The sequence below is a fragment of the Pollicipes pollicipes genome, unplaced genomic scaffold (assembly GCF_011947565.3).
Source record: "Pollicipes pollicipes isolate AB1234 unplaced genomic scaffold, Ppol_2.1 Scaffold_2555;HRSCAF=2994_pilon_pilon_pilon, whole genome shotgun sequence".
Lineage (NCBI taxonomy): Eukaryota > Metazoa > Arthropoda > Thecostraca > Pollicipedomorpha > Pollicipedidae > Pollicipes > Pollicipes pollicipes.
In genome coordinates this window covers 24,361,276-24,380,378 of record NW_023596136.1, presented here as the reverse complement: position 1 = coordinate 24,380,378, position 19,103 = coordinate 24,361,276, and the positions used below count along the sequence as shown (strand labels likewise).

The window sequence follows — 19,103 nt, the reverse complement described above, 5'->3', positions numbered from 1 at the left end:
CACGCAGGAGTAGCTTCCCGTTCATTTTTGGTTTTATTTGATATGTAAGAGCGGCTGCCTCGTCTCACAATGCTTGGTCCAATGCAGAATGCATGCAAAGACCTGGTCGGGCGGCAGCTGGCAGAAAATCAAGCCTTTCACGGGGATTTCGCGGTCTACTGGAGAGGGAAGGGGTGATTTGACGTTTACTAGTGTGCGGATTAACCCCCCCCCCCCCCTCTCAGTTAAGATGCTAAGATAGGCACTGCCGCACCTTTCACTACATCGGAAAACGTTGGTCGCGGTAGGTCTCCTTGCACCTAAGTCAGAGTGTTGCTCAGACAGCTGAAGCAAACGCGTATCAATATCAATCATATCAATGCAAATCAAAATCGTGTCATGAATAACATACATGTATTTCATTCCATCCCATAATATAGCGATAATCACGACCCAAGCGTACACCTCCGGTGAAGACGTACTCCACATGAGGCACGGCACCTGCACACACAACCAAAACAAATGGAATAAAGGCTACCACGTGCACATCACCCGATCACCTCTGGCCTCGCGCTGCGTAGGTGAACACCTATTGCACATCAACCGCCGAAACGTCGGGTTGAACCCCGCCACGTGCCCCTCCTCTTCCTGAACACATCTGAACTTCCCGCGGACACATTCACGGCCGGCAGGTCAGTGACCTCGACCCTGGAGCAGAGCGGCCCGAGGTGGCTAGCCTTCACCCGGGTCGTCCCACGACCCGCGCCACGACCGACAGTCACCAAATCGCATTTTCGTCGACGTCGAAGGCCGAGGACGCGAGACAACTCGCAATGGCGCATCCGCCCATGACTAGGCGTGCGACGCCGCACAGGCAAGCTCGCGCCGTTCGCGACGGGCGAGGCGAGAGACCCGCCGCTTCTCCCGCGCGAAGACAACCCGGCTAGAGCGAGGCCCACCGCCGGGCCTCCCACAGGCCGGCGGGCGCCAGCCTCGCAGACCAGCCGGACCCACCGGCACCAGCGGCAAGCCCAGAGCCCCGTGGTCCCGGGCAGGCGCAGCCGTTACACCGTCGGTGCTCGTGGCGGGACGAGACTGCGGCGCTTCGTTCGACACAGCGCGTCTGGGGTGGTCCCGAATTTGGATCCGCCGTCAAGCCTGAATTTTGTCCGCAGTAACGTGATGAGGATGCGGAACAAGTCGAAAGGGAGAGGCGGAACACGGCGACGCAAGATTGTGACCGAGCCACAGCGATCCGCAATAGTAATACTCCCGCTGAAAAGTGCGTGCATGCAAACGCTCCCATGCTTAGTAACAAGAACCCCATGAAGAATACGGTCCCGGCTAACACGCGTAATGGATGGAAGCAGCGAGCTTTCCGGTTCCAGGCGACCGCTGGCTGGGGGGAGCGGCTGGTTGGGGCGAGTGGGTTGGGACCAGCCCGCAGCAGGAAGGCCACCAGCACCTGACATGTAGCAACCCTACTTCCAAACACCACCAGAAAACCAAGGACCCCGAGTTACGAGCTGCCTGAGTTGACACCGCCAGCATGCGGAATGGGTACAGCGGGTGCATACAGGTGTAACAGACGAGAAACAGGCCCCCAGATGCAGAACGCTGTTGCTGACGTTACAAAAAGTACATCCTTGCGAGCTGGTGCACGTTGGACTTGTCTTGTCCGCCCGACATCACGCGGTAACACCGTGGATACGCCAGCGTCACCTGTCGAGCTGTGTGGGCTTGGCCGCTGCGTAGCGTTCTATCCCCGACCGTTACACCTGGTCCAACGCACCACGAAGCTGCACATGACAGATGCAGGTCCACCAAACAGCGAGGCTGCAGTTGCAAATGCAGTGTCGACTACGTCGCAATATGTTGTCCTGAGGTTTATCGTCTTTGATGGTGCTAAGTTATAACGTCGCCGGGCAGGCTAAGGCAATCATAAATCAAACCGATCAGCCAAAACACCACATTGGTCAGCGGGATATTACGAAGCCCAAACAGAATGCAAGCTACATCACCAGGCACTGAAGTCAGCAGATCGCACCAACATGCCATGCGAATGTCCCGTCGCTCACTGATCGCGCTTCGCTACGTGCTTCATATCACGCCTCGCCTGCCCAGCGCTGGAATGCATCCGCTCTCTTTGAGACACAAGGAACGCACAGCAGAACTGCAAGCGGCGTGGTCCAGCGCTTCGCAGCGCCAAGCGCGCCTCGCCGGTATCACATGTATGAGGCGCGCGAGCGGGCAGGCACACACTGCCCGCCAGCACACAGCACAACACCGACGGCCAAACGGTGGCGCTCCGACCAATGGCACGGCACCGAGACGTTCCGTCCTGCCAAAGGGCGCCCTGTCTGACCTGGTCACGTCTGCTTTGATCACTCCATACTCTTACTGGCTCATCTGCATGCCACGCCAGCGGACGAAGCGTGAATTCGGAGCCGCATTCTCACGCCCCGGCAGTATCGGAATGATGCACGCAACCCACAGCCCTCGTGGACCAATAACGCATGGGCGGAGGCCACGTCGGACCAATCACGACTCGGCGGCGACTATGGCGGGCCAATCACAGCACAGCAGCGTGTCGGGCGGGCCGATCACAGCGCAGCAGGCACCACCGCGAGCCAATCACGGCAGGGCGGCCGCCTTGTCGGGCAGCCAGAGCAGCTCGGCCACAGGCCGCTCCGGCACGAAGTTCAGCGTTTTCAGGTGCTCCTGATAGAAGATCAGCTCCGACGTCACCAGTCTGAAGACATCGGCGTAGATGTACCGAGCGTACGGAACAGGCGCGGCAGAATGCTTTAGGGATGTCCGGTATTCGCAACCCGAAAACCACGCGACGACTGACAGGTGAGTGAAAGAGCAATACAATGGGATGAGCCGTTGTAGGCTCACTCCAATGACAACCTGGCTTCCAGACCACACAATGTTTCAAGCCAACCTACGACGCACTCGCCAATTCCTCTGAACTCCCACGCACTCGCCAATATCTTGGTTATCGACGTCTCGCCGGCAGCTGTGGTTATTTTGCGCCCATGACCTTACCTCCGTGCTTGCCATCATCCCATAGCATTACCCACATCTCCGGCTCAGCCCTTTGCTGGCGACAGCAGCGCAGCCAGAGCCGGCGCGTCTGCCGGCGGGGTCGCTCACCCATGCTGAGGCCCGCCGTCTCTCTTGATGGCCAGCCGGTCCACGCACCGGCGCAGGCTCTCCACGAACGCGCCGTTCATGCGCGCGAACAGACGGCGACTGTGCTCCGGCGCGAGCACGCCCGACGTGGCCTCGTGCAGCTTGCTGACCGCCCGGCACACCGCCCTGCCGGCCGGGCCGCGGTCAGCAGCCGTCAGCACAGCCGCGGCCGGACCGCACGCACCGCCAGCGACGCGCGTCACGACGGGCCGGCTCGCTCGCCACCCCAGTGGTCTGCGTACGAACACAAGACACGACCCCCCCCCCCCCCTCCCGTGACCCGGAGTCACGGTCTGAGCACGGCTGCCCGCACATGAAACACACGATGGGAGCGCGCTGGAGGGGGGAGGGGAGGGGCATCCGCGCCGCTCCCCAAGCACAGGGAAGGTCCGTACCTGAACTGCTGGCTGGGCACGGGCGGACGCGCCTCCCACTTGTTGAGCTGGGCGTCGCAGGCGCCGCTGATGATGACCACCAGCTTGGTGTCGATCTCGGCCAGGTGGGCCACGTAGTCAGCCTGCACCTGGTCCAGGTGGCGCAGCTGGCCGCGGCCCCGCTCTGGCAGCAGCTCCTGACAACACGGACGGACGGACGGGCGCCGCGTCAGCCGAGGCTGGGCCGACGGAAGCACAGCAGCCACCCGGCCCGGCCAGCCCGCACAACAGACGGCTTCAGCGCATCGCCAGCATCACCGCAACAAAGCAAGTATAAAAACTGGGACAGCGATAGCAGAATCGTCAAACGGCATATGGCCACTTCTTGATGTATGCAATCGTACACGTTTATATATATATATATATATATATATATATATATATATATACATATATATGTATATATATGTGATATTTAGGATCCTCTAAACAATGGCTTCTCCGACACGTATGTCATACACCGTGCACGAAAGTAGAAACACCGACATTACACACAGTGATAAAAAGCGTGACATTTTCTCGTGCCGTCCGGGTCACTTCGTACCAGGAATGTCACTTCATGATACCTCTGGGTGGGGGTGGGGGGAGGTTAAGCATTAAAATAATGCCTAAACCTACCCATAAAATACGCCAACACACGAGCTCCCCACGGATTTGGCCCACTTTCTGCTCAGAGTTGGGGGGGGGGGGGCCGAGTCCAGTTTGAGGACGTGGGGGGGGGGATCTGGAGCCTGCGACTGAAGAGAAAACTACACTTCTGTTTTAGACCTTTCGTAAAATATAGATGAAACGGCAACAAGCTACACCAAGCCCATTGTTGCGAAATGTCGCACAACCCCCGCCCCCCACCCACGCCCAAACCCACACATCACCAAGCCGCCGGCCGGCCGCGGCCGCGGAGGTGGAAGCGGAGGCGGGCGCACCTCGAAGTGACGCCTGATGAGCGGGATGTACTGCAGCACGAGCTGGACGCCGCGGGCCGCCAGCGACAGATTGCGGCTGGTGATGGTCTTGAGGCCCACCAGCTGGATGGCACCGGCCCCCACCACCAGCTGACAGCAGCGAGAGTTGAAGAAGCGCAGCAGGTCCACCTGCGGGGGAGGAACACAGCGTTCCAAAATTCATCCGGCAGGGCATGCAGGATGTACATATGAATTCATGCTAGTAGAATCCTGGCTATCCGGCGGCCCCCACACGCAATTCATTGGCACTCATCCGCTGCCCTTTGACCCCGAGCCCAGACATCTGACCTGCCCAGCCGGTTTGTCAAGCCTAGGGCGCTTAGACACCGGGTTGACAGCCGCCCGGTTCGATGCTGATTGGCCGATTTTGGGCAGGGGAGGGGGCAACAGGCAGTGAACCCCAAGCCGGGGTGTAAAGCATGAAAAAACATCGAAATCCCTGTCACCCAAGAGGCCGAATATAGGAACACTGGAGGGACACCACGGGCGTGTTCAGACGGCCGGCCCGCGAGCCGTCCTCCCCGCCCGCAGTCGACCGAACACGACTAGAGGCGTCAGGTCGGCCAACAGCGCGTTCCGAGACCAAGTCTCTAACGGCGCCGATTTGAACAGCGTGTGCCCCGTTTTATACGGAAAAAATGCGCACCGTTTTACACCGAAGCCCAAACTTTGTCTCCCATGACACGGTCACGTCTATAACACAACGACACGTCCATCTTTTCGATGTACCCAGCTATATGAAGCCCAATTCATTTTCCGCATTACATTGCGGACTTGCATTACCAATCTAATTAAAATGCACTGGCTCATAAAGGGCGCGCCGGGCGCGGCAGCTTATCCATCCCCCCCCCCCCCCCTCGCGCCGGCTCGCCTCCGCGGGCCCCTCACCAGCCGGCTGAGCAGGTCCGCGCTGACCGACGACAGGTGGCGCGCGCAGTCGCAGTACTCGAGCAGCATCTTGACCAGCAGCAGCACGGTGCCGACGACGACAAACGACTGGTCACCCAGCCGCAGCACGTCGGCCGGCCGCCGCTCCGGCGACTCGGGGCACGAGACGCGCGCCGGCAGGCCGGCACAGCCTGCCGCCGGGGGAGCCGGGGTCAGAGGCGCCGCTGACAGGCGCGCCGTGCGTGGACAGGCAGGCGGGACCCGTCATGAAGTGGTCAGGGACGTGGTCCGCAGAGACAGGGACATAACACGGCAGGTGGCAGGGAGCGGTCAGGGCCACGAAAGGGACAGGAGCAGGTCAGAGGCACAGCACAGACCGGACCTGCAGATCAGGGGACAGAGGAGCACCGAGCCTTGGTGGGCCGGGACACAGTTAGCAGCGGCACGGTGCACTGGCTCTGCCCCGATGGCCCATGATGCCCGGCTCACGGGCGCTGCATACAATGCTGAGCACACGGCTTCCACATCATGTGTTGTGTACATAATGGGCAACACCTTTCGCCCGTGAGGTTCACATCATCTGCCAGCGGTTCTGCCTTGCACCCGTGCTGTGGACGTGATCTTCGACGCCTCTCACCTGCGCTGTGGACGTACCCGCCGCATCCCACCAGTGCTGTGAACGTACCCGCCGCCTCCCACCCGTGCTGTGGACGTACCCGCCGCCTCTCACCCGTGTTCTAGACGTGCTCGACGAGCTTCTCACCCGTGCTGTAGACGTGGTCGGCGATGACCTGGAACTCCGCCGGCACGTCGGCCTGCCGCCACCGCTCCGACTCCAGCAGCAGGTTCAGCTTGGTCTTCCGCTCCGAGTGGAAACGCTGCACGAACTGGCTCGCCTTGAGACGGACAGCACACGCCGTTAGAGGTCGTCCAGCGGAACACGGCATCGGAAACCAGAGCATCGTCACTGGAGCGTCTGGTGCCAGCTGTCTGGTGGACCGCGCGGGTATGGCACGCAAATCTAATCGTGTGTAGGTAACGCTGCTATACAGCAATACCCGTCAGGGTCCGCGTCCATATTATGTATGGACTGTTTTGATGCTGGGAGCCAACGCTCGTGGCATAACTGGATCGGCCATCAAACAGTCGCATAACTTCCTCAGTATATGCCCTAGACTTCTTGTAAGCCACGCGCGGCCAAAACCTGCCTTAACATCCGAGGCGCTGTTGTGAGACACACTAACGGCACGCGTCCGATTGCCAGAGCCTGAACGGCATCAACACGCACTGCAGCGGGCGAGGCGCCTCTCAAACAGTTTGGAGACGGCACCACATCCGGCGGAGCGGGAGTCGAGCGAGCGAGCCGCCAGCGCCACGAGCGGCGGCGGCGGCGGCGCCTCACCTGGCCCTGCAGCGCCAGATGGAAGGCCGTGCTCCGCCGACCACACAGTTGCTCGCAGTCGGCAACGAAGTCCTGCACCAGCGTGGCCAGCGACAGGAACTCGGGCGACTCGACGCCGCCCTCGCGGACACGGGCCTGGACAGGAGGCCACGCACAGCGGTCAGACACGGCCTCATATGCATGTGGACGCGCGGGACAGGAACTCCAAGAGGCGGCGGCTACGACCACTGATACTCGCCACTGCCGACCCTGGGAGGTCTGGACGGGCGAAACAGAGACGCAGAAGCTAGAGAGAGAACTGAACCCCATTGGAAATAGAACTTAACAACAGTGGACGGAGGGCTGAACACCAATGAACAAAGAACTGAGCGCCATTGGACAGCGAAATGAATCTCATCGACAGAAAATTGAACACCAATGGACAGAGAACTAAGCACCACTGGACAGAGAACTGAACAGAGAACAAGACAGCTCGGCGACACGGACCACACACTTAACAGAGACGTTCGCTATGTCCCGTCGTCCCAACGCTACGCGAACAGAACGCAACGAGGAGGACGGCCGACCGAGAGCGCCGAGGTCGGTGGGGACCGTGGCGGCTGTGCCGCCGCAGTCGCTTGGCGGCTCACCTGCAGCAGCTTGCCGCAGCGCTCGTGCGCGTAGTCACACACCGCGCCCAGCATGGCCGAGAGGGTGGCGCGCACGCGGCTGTTCTCCTCCGCCGTCATCATGGCGCCCTCCACCTCCTCCGTGCTGCGGGTAGCAGGTGGTGTCAGGTGGAGAGGCCGAGGCGCGCGGCGGCGGGCAGCGGACGCGCGCCGGACGGACTTTCGACTTTCTAAGCAAGCCTTTGCTGACACTGGGCACGGAGCAAACCTATCGCCTAGCTGGAGATTATAGGCCATTTGCAGTACGAACGGTGTCTCTTTATGCCGCAATCTCCGCATAAGCACCGGCCCAACTACCGCAGCGCGTGCTAAACCGCCCGTTAACAGCTTCTCACGACCCCAACACCTCTCCGTGGCAGTCTGGGCCGGGGACGGTGGCCTGTTTCCCCTCCGCGCCCGCTCTGCACCGCCGCCAGACCACTCACATGGAGAGCCGAGGGGCGGGCGACTGGCCGTTGTCCGCCTTGCCACCGTTGGTGAGCGGGACGCGGGGTCGACCCATGGCCGCGTCCAGCACGTCATCCATGACGTCGCTCACAGCCTGATGGAGATGAAGCGACGTCACACGGGTGCGTCGTCATCAGACGCCCGGCGGGCCGGGCTGCGCTGAGATCGAACTTTGGGAAGGCGGCTGTTTGGCCGTGTAACATGTAACTTACAATGTCGGAAATGCGACCTAGCTATCATGTCTGAAACATGTAACGTATAGCGTTACGTTATACGCATAACGTAAAAGAAGATTGGTGGTCTGATGTGCACACCAATCCGCGTTGCTCTGTATCATGACACGCAGCGTCTCCAATGCACTGCTTGTTACGGCGGTAAGGCGTGCAGAAAACAAAAGCTGATCAACAGGGGCCCAAAAACACCACGTCCAAACCGGGAGCGCTAGCACACAGCATGCTCCAGCAGCAGCATCACGTAACCAAGCCGACGGCGCCGCGGGCTCCCAAGAGCGCCACCTGCCGCGTCACCGCTCGACAGCCAGACGCGCGCGCTAGCCCACCTTGACCCTGGCCAGCAGGCGGCGCAGGTTGGCGCACAGCTGGCGCAGCAGCTTGAGCCAGACGGCCGGCGCCAGGCGCGCCACCTGGTCGTGCAGCGAGGCGCCGTCCGAGGCGGCGCCGTCGCCGTGCGCCTCGTCGGCCGGCTCTCCGGCCACCACCGCCTCGATCACCGTCTGGGGGACGGCCGTGGTCAGTCGGCTCGGCGTGCGCGGCACACGGCCGTCAGAGACGGGGGAGGCGCACCACGAGACGGCACGCCGCACGACCCTCGCAGATTACACGACAAAACATCGCAAACCTAAGCAGTGGCCCAGTGGTGCCTTGTTCGTGCGATCAACGCGCACAGAAAGGACAAAAGCTAGTTTCAGCACTTTGTGTTTAAAGGCTGCAGGGTTTTAAAGACGCACGATCGGACGCACTCTGTCGGCAACAAACATGACGTCTGTGCAGAGCTCTGACTTACGATGCGTGATGACATCACGTCGGTCCAAAACAGAGCGCAGGGGACTCAAACCGTCTCAACGCATTTCACTCGACGCGACCACCACTCACCTCACTTCGGCGCCGGGCGGCAGGCGGCCGCGCCAGGTGCCCCCCCCCCCCCCCCGCCGCCGGTTGCGTCACTCACCTGCTTAACCACGGCCCGCACAGTGGTGCACGCCTCGTCCTTGTACACCCCCACCATGTTGTAGTTCTTCAGCCGGAGCATCCCGAACATGATGGACACCAGCTGCTCCTGGAACGGGGCCGACGAGGGCGGTGAGGGGGAGGCGAGGACGGCGTCCGATCGTGCCGACGCCGATGAGGACGGCGCTTGGCAGGGTCCGGTTAAGGTCACCATACGATATATCAGCCACGCACAGAGGTGGCATGTCATGGGTCGGAAATGGATTTAATGTTGACAAATCGGTGGTAGTGAAAAAAACGTAGGTCTAATGCGCATATTCTTAACGTCATCGCGATATTTTTACCCAGCATCGAAAGTCCAAGACGTGGCGAACACCAACACACACACACAGGTAGGCGCCATGCAGATCATTGCGATCTCGAGCTTCTCCAGACCAACCCACAGAGCAGCAGCTCCAGCAACTGGGCACCTACGCGAGGCTGGACCGGCGCTTTCACACCAGTGCGGAGGACGCGTGCTGGGATGGAAACGTGACTGGCATGAAGCAGCCCGCGTGGGTAAGACAAAGCAGGGACTAGAAACATCTATCGAAGCATGGTCCTGAACAATAGTATAGCATTGGAGGTGGGTAGAGAACACTGATAAAGCCCGAGTGGTCTTGTGCTCCGCCTGGCAGCTACACGGCGGGCGCGTGGAGCTGCATGTGGCCGCGACGCAGCCAGGCATCATACCAACGGCGAGGCGAGAATGGCGTCACCAAGAAGTCCACTGAAAACGAAAACAGGGGCGCAATGGCCGCCGCTAGGAGGCACAGCAGCCATCGGGAGCCAGCAATCCAGTGCAGCTCGGTGCAGCCATCACCGAACACCAGCACCCAGCAGCGTCGGCCGATCTCGAACACTCCCGCAGCCAACACCGAAGACGCCTCGGTGCTCGTGAGACGCTGCGTCTCCACTGTAGCGACCCGCTCCGCCCAAACGCCAGACCGGCCGAACGGTCCGTGAGAGCCATCAGTCCAGCAAACACCCCGGTGTTAGTTCGGCTGGCTGTTACACGAAGCGGTGTCATGCGATAGCGGCCGCCGACGGCTGGCGGCGAGCGAGCAGGGCCGCGGCACTGGCCGCCCGGCACGTGCCTACTCACGCGGATCCGCTCACCGACCACCTGTCCGCCACACGTCATCGGCACGTGTTACCGGGGCCGCCGCATGGCAACGGTCAACACGTGCTGTCCAACATCTCACAACGATGGTTCGTCATTATTCTAACGAGCCGGACAGTTCACAGGGCAATCAGAAACACGACGTGCACATTAGCCAGCGTAGTCGTCCCAGTGCCCTGGGCAGACGCAGTGCCCCAGCTCTGTTCCGGCCTTGAGACGAAAACGCCCACGCCTTTCACTTGCCCACGGAGGCCGGCACCGGCCCGTATCCCAAACGATACGTAACTACCGGCACAGACAGGGTAACACTACCGCACGCGCCCACCAACGACAGGCAGATACTGTACAGACGACGGAGCGCTCGGACCGTGCAGCGCAGGCGGCGTCCGTGGCACAGCTAGGTCGCGTCTCAGCGCAGAGTTCAGTCTGGCCACGTCCCGCACCGTTACGTTATCACGACAAAGGGCGTTCGTCCGGCTCGCAGCCTCGTCCCCCCTCAGCACAGCGAAGAAGGAGTCGGCCTTCTCCACTTCTGCACCGGACTGAGCCGTATCCCATTCCCAATCGAATGCCTTATCCCAATCCGCACGGGATTCCGCTTGCGCCAGGACTCGAAACACATATGCTTCGAACCCTCAGCCCTAGTCTCGACCCTGTCGACAAAATCCGCGCCAGGGAGAGATGGGAGGGATTCTACCCCCTCAGCCACAATCGTCCGTGTACCCTGGAGACGGCAGGGCGCGGGCGGTACCTGACCACACCAGCGCCTCTCGCGACTCCTCCGCCACCGCGGGCGACTGGACGAAGGGGAGGGGTACAGGAACCGCCAGACCACGTTAGGAAACCGTGCGTGACCTCACGAGACCAGAGGGAGGAGAACACGACTGATCCCAGCCAGCCCAGCCGGTATGGCCCCACGAGCAGGGAACAGGGAGCGGAGGCATCTGACCTCCTCGGCCAGCTCCGCGTGACCTGACGAGGACCAGGGAGCCAGCGGCGGGTCCTCCTCACCTCCTCGGCCGGCTGCTGCTGGTCCAGCGGCCGGTTCAGGTCCGATGTCACGTGCCGCACAAAGTCAGCCGACACCATCTTGTCGATGACTCGCTCCATCTCAGTCAGCTGGCTGCTCAGGTGTCTGGCGACGGCGGCAGTGAGGTCACAGCGCAGCGGCGGATCGGTGCGCGCCGCACGCAGTCGCCAGCATAGTATGTTCGCACGCTCTAACAGGAAACCAATGACGAGGCATCCGCCAAAAATAACGGGCAGTGGTGCTTGCACCGAACACCGGAATCAGGCATGTATCAACGAACAGCTTCTCGATTTCTGGTACAGAGCGATACTAAAACATGCATCGCGTGTCATGCGCAGCCAACGCAGTGACCCGGGCAAAACACGCGTCAATGCTGCGCTTGAGGAGCAGGGAACTATCCCGACGCACGCCGCGCCCACACACTTCCACAGAATCCACCACTAATGAAATCTGCATGACACCATTGCTACTGACAGCGTTATCGACCGATTGCTTGGTGAGCAACGACACAGCTACTGGCAGCTTTTGTATGCAGTGTTGCTGGCTGTGAACGTTTAACGAAACTGATCCATCCATTCTGACAGTGCTTATCCGAGCTCCGAGAGAACATTTTCACTTGGAGACGTCCCCACACACAGGACACACACGTGAGCACCCGTGCGCGGAGCGCGCGGCTGCCGCGCCCCACCAGCACCGGGTGCTCAGCTGCGTGGAGGCGTCAGCCCGTCGGCCCGCCCCACCCCGGCCCTGGCCGCTCACTTGAAGGCCTGCACGCCGGCCAGCTCCTGCGCCAGCACCTCCTGCGAGGTGGCGATCAGGTCGAGCGCGCCCACGAACTCGGACGTGGTCAGCAGCAGCTGGATGGTCGGCTGCGTCTGGTGCACGGTGGCCATCAGCCGCAGCTTCTTGAGGACGCGCGCGCAGTTGTGCTGCCGCTGGCGGCCGCTGATGACGCGCAGCGCCGCCGTCACCTCGTGCTCCAGCGTGAACTTGGTGCGCTCCCTGGCGGCGGCGGCGGCGGCGGTCAGACTTGGCCCCAGGCCACAGCCAGCGGTCACATAGCGGATCGGCCGGCGGCACGACTCCGAAGGGATAGCAGCGGCAGCCTGTGATGCATGCGTGGTTCGAACGCACAGTCTTAACGTTTCGGGGATATTGCGGGATTTCAATCGCTGGTGATAGGCAGAAGAGCTTGCTCGCATCGTGCCACCTTACCTCACATATGCCGTAAATAGATAGCCCATCCCTCCCGTCTAACCCCCCACCACCTGTGGCCACCCCAGTGGGCCACAAACGACTGCGCAGCAGAGCCGCACTGGACCGGACCGGACCGGACCGGACCGGACCGGACCGGACCGGACCAGACCGAACCGAACTAAACCGGACCGAACTAAACCGGACCGAGACGGGTGGGGGAGAGGGAGGGAGGAGGGCTCACCGGAGCGCGCGCACCGAGCGTGACGCCTGACTCAGCTGCTCCATCAGCGAGTCGTGCGAGGACATGGCGTCGAAAAAGGCCTCCGACTTGTCGGCGATCTGGCGGGCGATCTGCACCTCCACGATGTCCAGGTAGTGGGTCAGCTGCCGAGCAGAAGCGGGCCGCCGTCGGATGGCCGGCGGGCACAGCGGCACAGACGTGACATGACACTACATGGCGACAAGCGCTTGCTTGCGTGCGTGCGTGCGTGCGTGCGTGCGTGCGTGCGTGCGTGCGTGCGTGCGTGCGTGCGTGCGTACGTGCGTGCGTGCGGCCGTCCGTGTATGTGTACATAAGTGTGTGACTTCCGTGGCATATGTAAAACCACGCGCTGTTCAGTTTCCACGGCAACCACTCACTACACACATCCCGTGGGAAGGCAATACACCGAGAAAGACTAGGTAAGCCAGTCAGAAAATGAAAGATTATGCTTCTGACACGCTGGGCACACAAACGCGCATACGAAGGTGCGTTAAAGGATGGGACCCGCGCCGCTCAAAACAAAGTCTTCCAGTCGTAACGAGGGCCGCAGAGGGGCGGCCGGCGAAGGCGCGAGGGAGAGGGGGAAGGGCCCGGGCGCCATCCCCGGACCCCCGCGCGCCTCATGTGACCACCGACGCCCACCTTCTCCTGGAGCTGTTTGTCGGCGCTGGGCGGCGGCGGCTGGCCGGTGCGGCTCGCCGCCGGTCGCCGCACAGCCGTCTGCAGCCGGACAGATCACCGGGAACACCTCCGGCCGCGACAGGTCGAACGTCGGGTCGAAGAAGAGCCGCGGCACGCTGCTCAGACCCATGCCGTCCTCCTCTGCGGCCAGTCGAACGGGTCGGGCGTGATCGGTTAGGCAGCGGCGGCGGTCAGACGGCGAAACGGTTAGCTACACGCTACGCGCCACATGCTAGACGGTTAGCTACACGAGACGGTTAGTGCACAGCGAACGCACGCCACGACACAAATTTCGGAATTTTTGTCAGCCACATGCCACCGTGCCAATACAAAAATGAAGCAATGGATACCATCCAAGAACGGGAACGCGATGTAACGTGATGGGAGGATTGGAAGAACTTTCTATCACTGAACTGGACGCTTAACTATAAGGTGAAAGTGAACGCACCTGGTTCACCAATCCGTGACAATTTTGTTCGACCACGCGTTAAGGATTCTTTTTTAAAGGTGTTCGATTTCCTTAGATGCTTCTTATATCGCTGAAAAGGAAGGACCGTTATCTGGCGATGGTGGGGAGAAGGGATTACATGAAACAATATGGGCAAATTTTAAAATGATTCCCGCACATCACCCCGCGTCGCCTACATAACGCTGCCGCATCCTCGCACTTGGTAATCTTTACAGAGTTCCGAATGCTCAAAACAGTTCTCAGTGTGACGCGATGGGTTTATCTAGTGTCGAAGTGACCTGGACATAGCAACGCACGCGGTGATGCTTTCCGTCCAATACAAAATACCCCACCAGCATCACCGTAACAGACGCCTCTCGTATCCCAGCGTAAGCTAATGTGCGACATTACGGAATATTCCACTCAGCGTCGGGACTGAGCCGTGAAACCACTCCAAGGGCGATCCACCGTGTTGACCTGCGAGTAAATCGACTCGGTCTACATATGAGTATGTATACGACACCATGTCCACATTCGGCGAACGCCACGTGGTGACCTCCGGCCAGACCCCAGCTGCCAGACTATGTCACGGTCACTCACCTTCGACGTGTCACGCAGGTAGGCCTGGAAGTCGGCCAGGGTGACGGTGGCCAGCCGAGGCGAGGGCGTAACTTCGCGCTCTACGAACCCGTCGCCCCACGTCTTGGTGAAGAAGTCCCGCTGCGGCGGCGGGACGGGCAGTGAGCGGTGAGTAGTGAGCGCCGAGTCGGCCGGGTCGGCTGCTCCGCCCGGGCGTTAGCGGAGCGCGCGCCGGCACCCCGGCGACACTCATCCGACATGGCGCTGACACGGTGGTGCCAGCGCGCCGCCGTCGGCGGAACCTCAGCGGGCCGCGAGGGACGCTCTGTACCGCGCGCCTCATAACCTCAGCCCGCTCCGTCACCGTCCCCGCCTCCGAGCCATCAACTTGCAACGGTTGGGCCACCTACGACGCCTTGCAATGCTGATGTTATTGGCGTCCCAATATCCCACACAGATGCGGCGGGGACACCGAAACACCGGCGGCATGATGTCTCCAACTCACGATACTGCGGTTGTAAATCAAGCACTTCACCACAGAGCCACAACGCTCGCGCAGGTCTAACCCTAACCGCACCTATTGTGTACGAATACCCTCGCCGTCAGCGTTGATACCAGGCCATGGTCATACCCTAAGCTTGGCCTCCAGACCGCCAGAATGAGCCCAGCCCCGCTGCTGGACTTTGCTGCTGCAAAGCACCTCAGTCACAGTCCTATTAAACGCGCCTCGCTCGTTCTTCGGACGCCTGGCCTGGATTTAGTTCCATAAAGCGAAGCTATAAACATACACACTTCCAAACTGTGGCGCGTTAGCACACGAGTGGTAAACAAACCGATTGTACTTGATCTCTAGATTCTTGCGTCATAGCCATCTATATTTCTCCAATATGACGCGTCGTTTGTCCGACGCCTGCTGTATGGGTCTGCGTCCATATGATAACGACACAAATAAAAGGCGCGTAAGTCCATACTTTAATTTAACGAAACTCGGCGCTAGCCCGGTGCCCGCCACCTCCGCCGGCCTCGCCCGCAACGCCGCTGACCTGTCTGCCGCGGCCCGGGTCGTTCAGCACGGCCGGCAGGTTCTGCGCGGCGCTGTGCAGGCTCCAGCGGAGGCCGTCGGCCGCGGCGCCCGACTGGTGCGACGAAGACGACGACGACACAGACGACGTCCGGCTGCCGCCCTCTGGCGACACATACGGGCGGAACGGTCACATGGCTGGTGACACGTCTGTTGGCGAGACTGGAGTGTGCGGGGGGGGGGGGGACACAGTGGCTGCCGGCCTCTGGCGGTACACACGGGCGGAACGGTCACACGGCTGGTGACACGTCCGTTGCCGAAACTGGAGTAGGGGGGGGGGGGGGGGGGCACAGTAGCTGCCGCCCTCAGGCGCACACGCGGGCGGAACGGTCACACGGCTGGTGACACGTCTGTTGCCGAGACTGGAGTGGGGGAGGGGGGAACGGTGGCTGCCGCTCTCTGGCGGCACATACGGGCGGAATGGTCACACGGCTGGTGACACGTCCGCTGCCGAGACTGGAGTGAGGGAGTGGGGGCACAGTAGCTGCCACCTTCAGGCGCACACACGGGCGGAACGGTCACACGGCCGCCGGCGCGGCCACTGCCGAGTCTAAGGGAGGGGGGGGGGGGGAATACAAAAATTGGGGAGGCGAGAGAGGCGGGGGTGACAGTCGGCGACGGTAGGAAGAATGCGCTTCGCGTCTGGGCAGTGCGGAATCACAAGCCAAGCAGGAGCAATGTCGAAGAGATTATGTAGTTTTTGCTGCATGCTGACATCATGTCGTGTTTTATGGCATGCAGCGGTGCAGGCCGAGCCAAATCGCGAGTTATCACGTCGGTTATCCTGATATATGGTCATCTGTCAATCCAAACAAGGCTGATGCAACAATCTTGGGTGATCATCAAACACATCATGATTAATGCATCTCAAGAATTTGATAACCCCATGCCTTCCAATTTATGAAAAAGTCAGCACAAGTTGGTGGGGCTATGTTTCATTGAGGTAGCAAGTAAGCTGACTGCAACCGTGTGTAACTGTGTCTGACTGGATGCACAGCCAACAATGCTGACCTCACGCGAACAGAAAAGTTGGTGGCAAGTGTCATTAGACTAACTCCAACTCCAACTTGTGACTGCATTCAATGAAACACATGCAGGTGATGCCATAGGAGTTCAGGCTTCTGCAACCAGTATTGTCTGCATGTGGACCTTGCTCTCACCTTTCCGAATTGCCCCCTTTGGATAGACATGGTGCTTCAGCACGTGATGCTCGTAGTCCACATCGCTGACACCCTCCAGTGGAAGTGAAGAGCAGACACGGTTGTATCCATAGTGACAGACGAAGGAGCCGCCCTCCTGGCGACAGTGCTTCTGCCGCAGGTGCCTAGGGGAGCACAATCAAATTGAGAAGAAACTGAGCATGAGTCATGTGCCATGATCACCCAAGTGACAGTGAGGCCCACAGTGTTACACTTCATGAGTCACCGCCTGCAAACAGTGGATTGCAATATAAGTGATGAGGCTCCAGACTACAAATAAATGTGATGTACTCAGACATACATATTGACTCATATCATGATATACTTAGCCGGATCTTATGTTTTGATAACATGATACTGCCTGGATGGGAATCAAGAACTGATCAGCAGACCCAAGTACTGATTCACATTAACAGAGTGGCAGATACCAATAATGACTTCAGGTCACTTTAAGTCATTATTACTGTTTAAATTTACTGGAAATCAAAGCTGACACCATACTGAAAAAGTTTTAATATTAATGAGCAAATCATTAACCAAGTTTAACCCAAAATGTTTGTATACTGACTACTGACTGCCACTGAAGATGGCTTTTAACATCAAACAATGTTATGTTTAAAAATAAATATAATTTAGGAGCCATATGATTTAAACTAATCAAGCATCATCTTCAGGATCAGAAAACATACAATCAGAAATACCTGACAAAAGCCTCTGGAGAATGAAATCCATCATCTGCTGCACATAACAAACAGCTCTTCCATGGGTGATCTGCATTATCCATATCTGATGCTACCTCCTGCAAAAATGATCAATGATCATGTCAGCCAAACATCAAGACATTCATACTGCAAGACCATAATATGCAAGCAAAGAGCTTGTTTTTACCAAAATAACAATGTAACAGAATGCACATGGTTAGCTTGACCCTTGCAATAATATACCCCAGAACAGACTAGATTAAGCTCACAAATAGGTAATACTTTACCCAGACTACTGGTTCCTCCTTTATAGTTTTGAACCAGCAGCCTGTAATAGGCAAATTTGTCATGTTGAGATCTCAAACTCTAAATAACTATTAGTTGTTGCATCATGTGATTCACACCGGATGATTAATTATTCGCATTTATTGATCCTTATTGGGTCTACTCCTGTGTTAAGCATTGATCACATTTACAACTCTATAGGATACCTACAAACAGTATCTGCATGAAGTATCTACATCTTTTATTGGTATGAGAAAATTGTTCTGTGCTCCACTTTCTCTGCATAGGTGGAGAATATCAGTCATTGCTTTAGTTTGACTTTGGTACATTCACCATGGATTCAGCCCTACAGATCATCACAGCTTTAGCCAACTGAGCTGATGGGGCCATATAGCTGTTGGTACAATGTGCCTGTCACATTGGTAAGAAGGGAAGCTCAGTCGACCTCCCTGTGGAATCAACTTTGACCCTGGATCACACATTTGTCAAAGGAATAAAACTAACCTTGATTACATACAAAAGCATTGACTTCAGAACTCATTACCATTCAACATGGGGCAAGGCACAGGTCTCAATTTTACTGGGCCAAGGAAGGCAGTACTTAAGTCTTCATGCACAGATCAGGCAAAAACTGTTTTGTTGGCCTCTCACATCTTCACTGAGGACCATCTGTCACTGAAATTAATTAGCTCCACATACCATGGGGCTGCTATTTCAGCCCATGATATATCACTATGCAACAGACTTGACCCAAAATTTTGACCAATGCTAGTTGCAACATTGGACAAATATAAGCTCACAATATGCATCTTACTTATTGAATCTGCAGGTATCTGCTATCACAATAACTTTGACATGAAATGCACTGATGTTGCGCTAAATCATAGTCTTGGGTAAAATGCAAGTACAGAGCTATGGTAAATAGTTATGTTCAATATCACGTATAACACCCGCCCCACCAGTTGCACCGGCGCCAGAATGCCTGGAGTTACATCTAATACACTTGGACTTCAAAAACATCCTAGCCAAGTCTTCAGTCATGTGGGCTTCCCAGCACATGCAACTGTGAATATACTAATGTGGTAATTCGTACCTAGTCCGCCGTGGAGGAAATCTGAAACAAAAATAACTCCCCAACTAGCTCGTGACACAACATAACGTGCAAAGGGGAGCGGACTATTTAGCGGTGCATTCTTTCCGTCTGCTTCATCGTGGAGGGTGCTGAGACAATTAGGTTAAATTCCATCCTAAGATTGGGCACAACCTAATGGCGTCATAGCACTAAATATTGTTCAATTATGTACTTTATTGAG

General features: G+C 58.2%; 1 protein-coding gene across 1 annotated transcript; it reads right to left on the bottom strand.

The window, feature by feature from the left end:
• Positions 1-379: 379 nt before the first annotated feature.
• scat (VPS54 subunit of GARP complex scat) lies at positions 380-18,987 on the bottom strand. The gene is made up of 23 exons (XM_037222571.1): positions 18,884-18,987; positions 17,506-17,603; positions 16,766-16,929; positions 15,568-15,710; positions 14,546-14,665; positions 13,946-14,036; positions 13,436-13,638; positions 12,796-12,938; positions 12,117-12,359; positions 11,339-11,462; positions 10,131-10,330; positions 9,898-9,934; positions 9,167-9,274; positions 8,676-8,711; positions 7,957-8,072; positions 7,493-7,877; positions 6,864-6,998; positions 6,205-6,357; positions 5,462-5,614; positions 4,535-4,702; positions 3,573-3,748; positions 3,139-3,303; positions 380-2,731 (listed from the first exon to the last, which is right to left on the bottom strand). The coding sequence occupies exons 2-23, from the start codon at positions 17,586-17,588 to the stop codon at positions 2,614-2,616; spliced, it is 3,264 nt and encodes a 1,087-aa protein (XP_037078466.1). The 5' UTR covers positions 17,589-17,603; positions 18,884-18,987; the 3' UTR covers positions 380-2,613.
• Between the last annotated feature and the right edge of the window lie 116 nt (positions 18,988-19,103).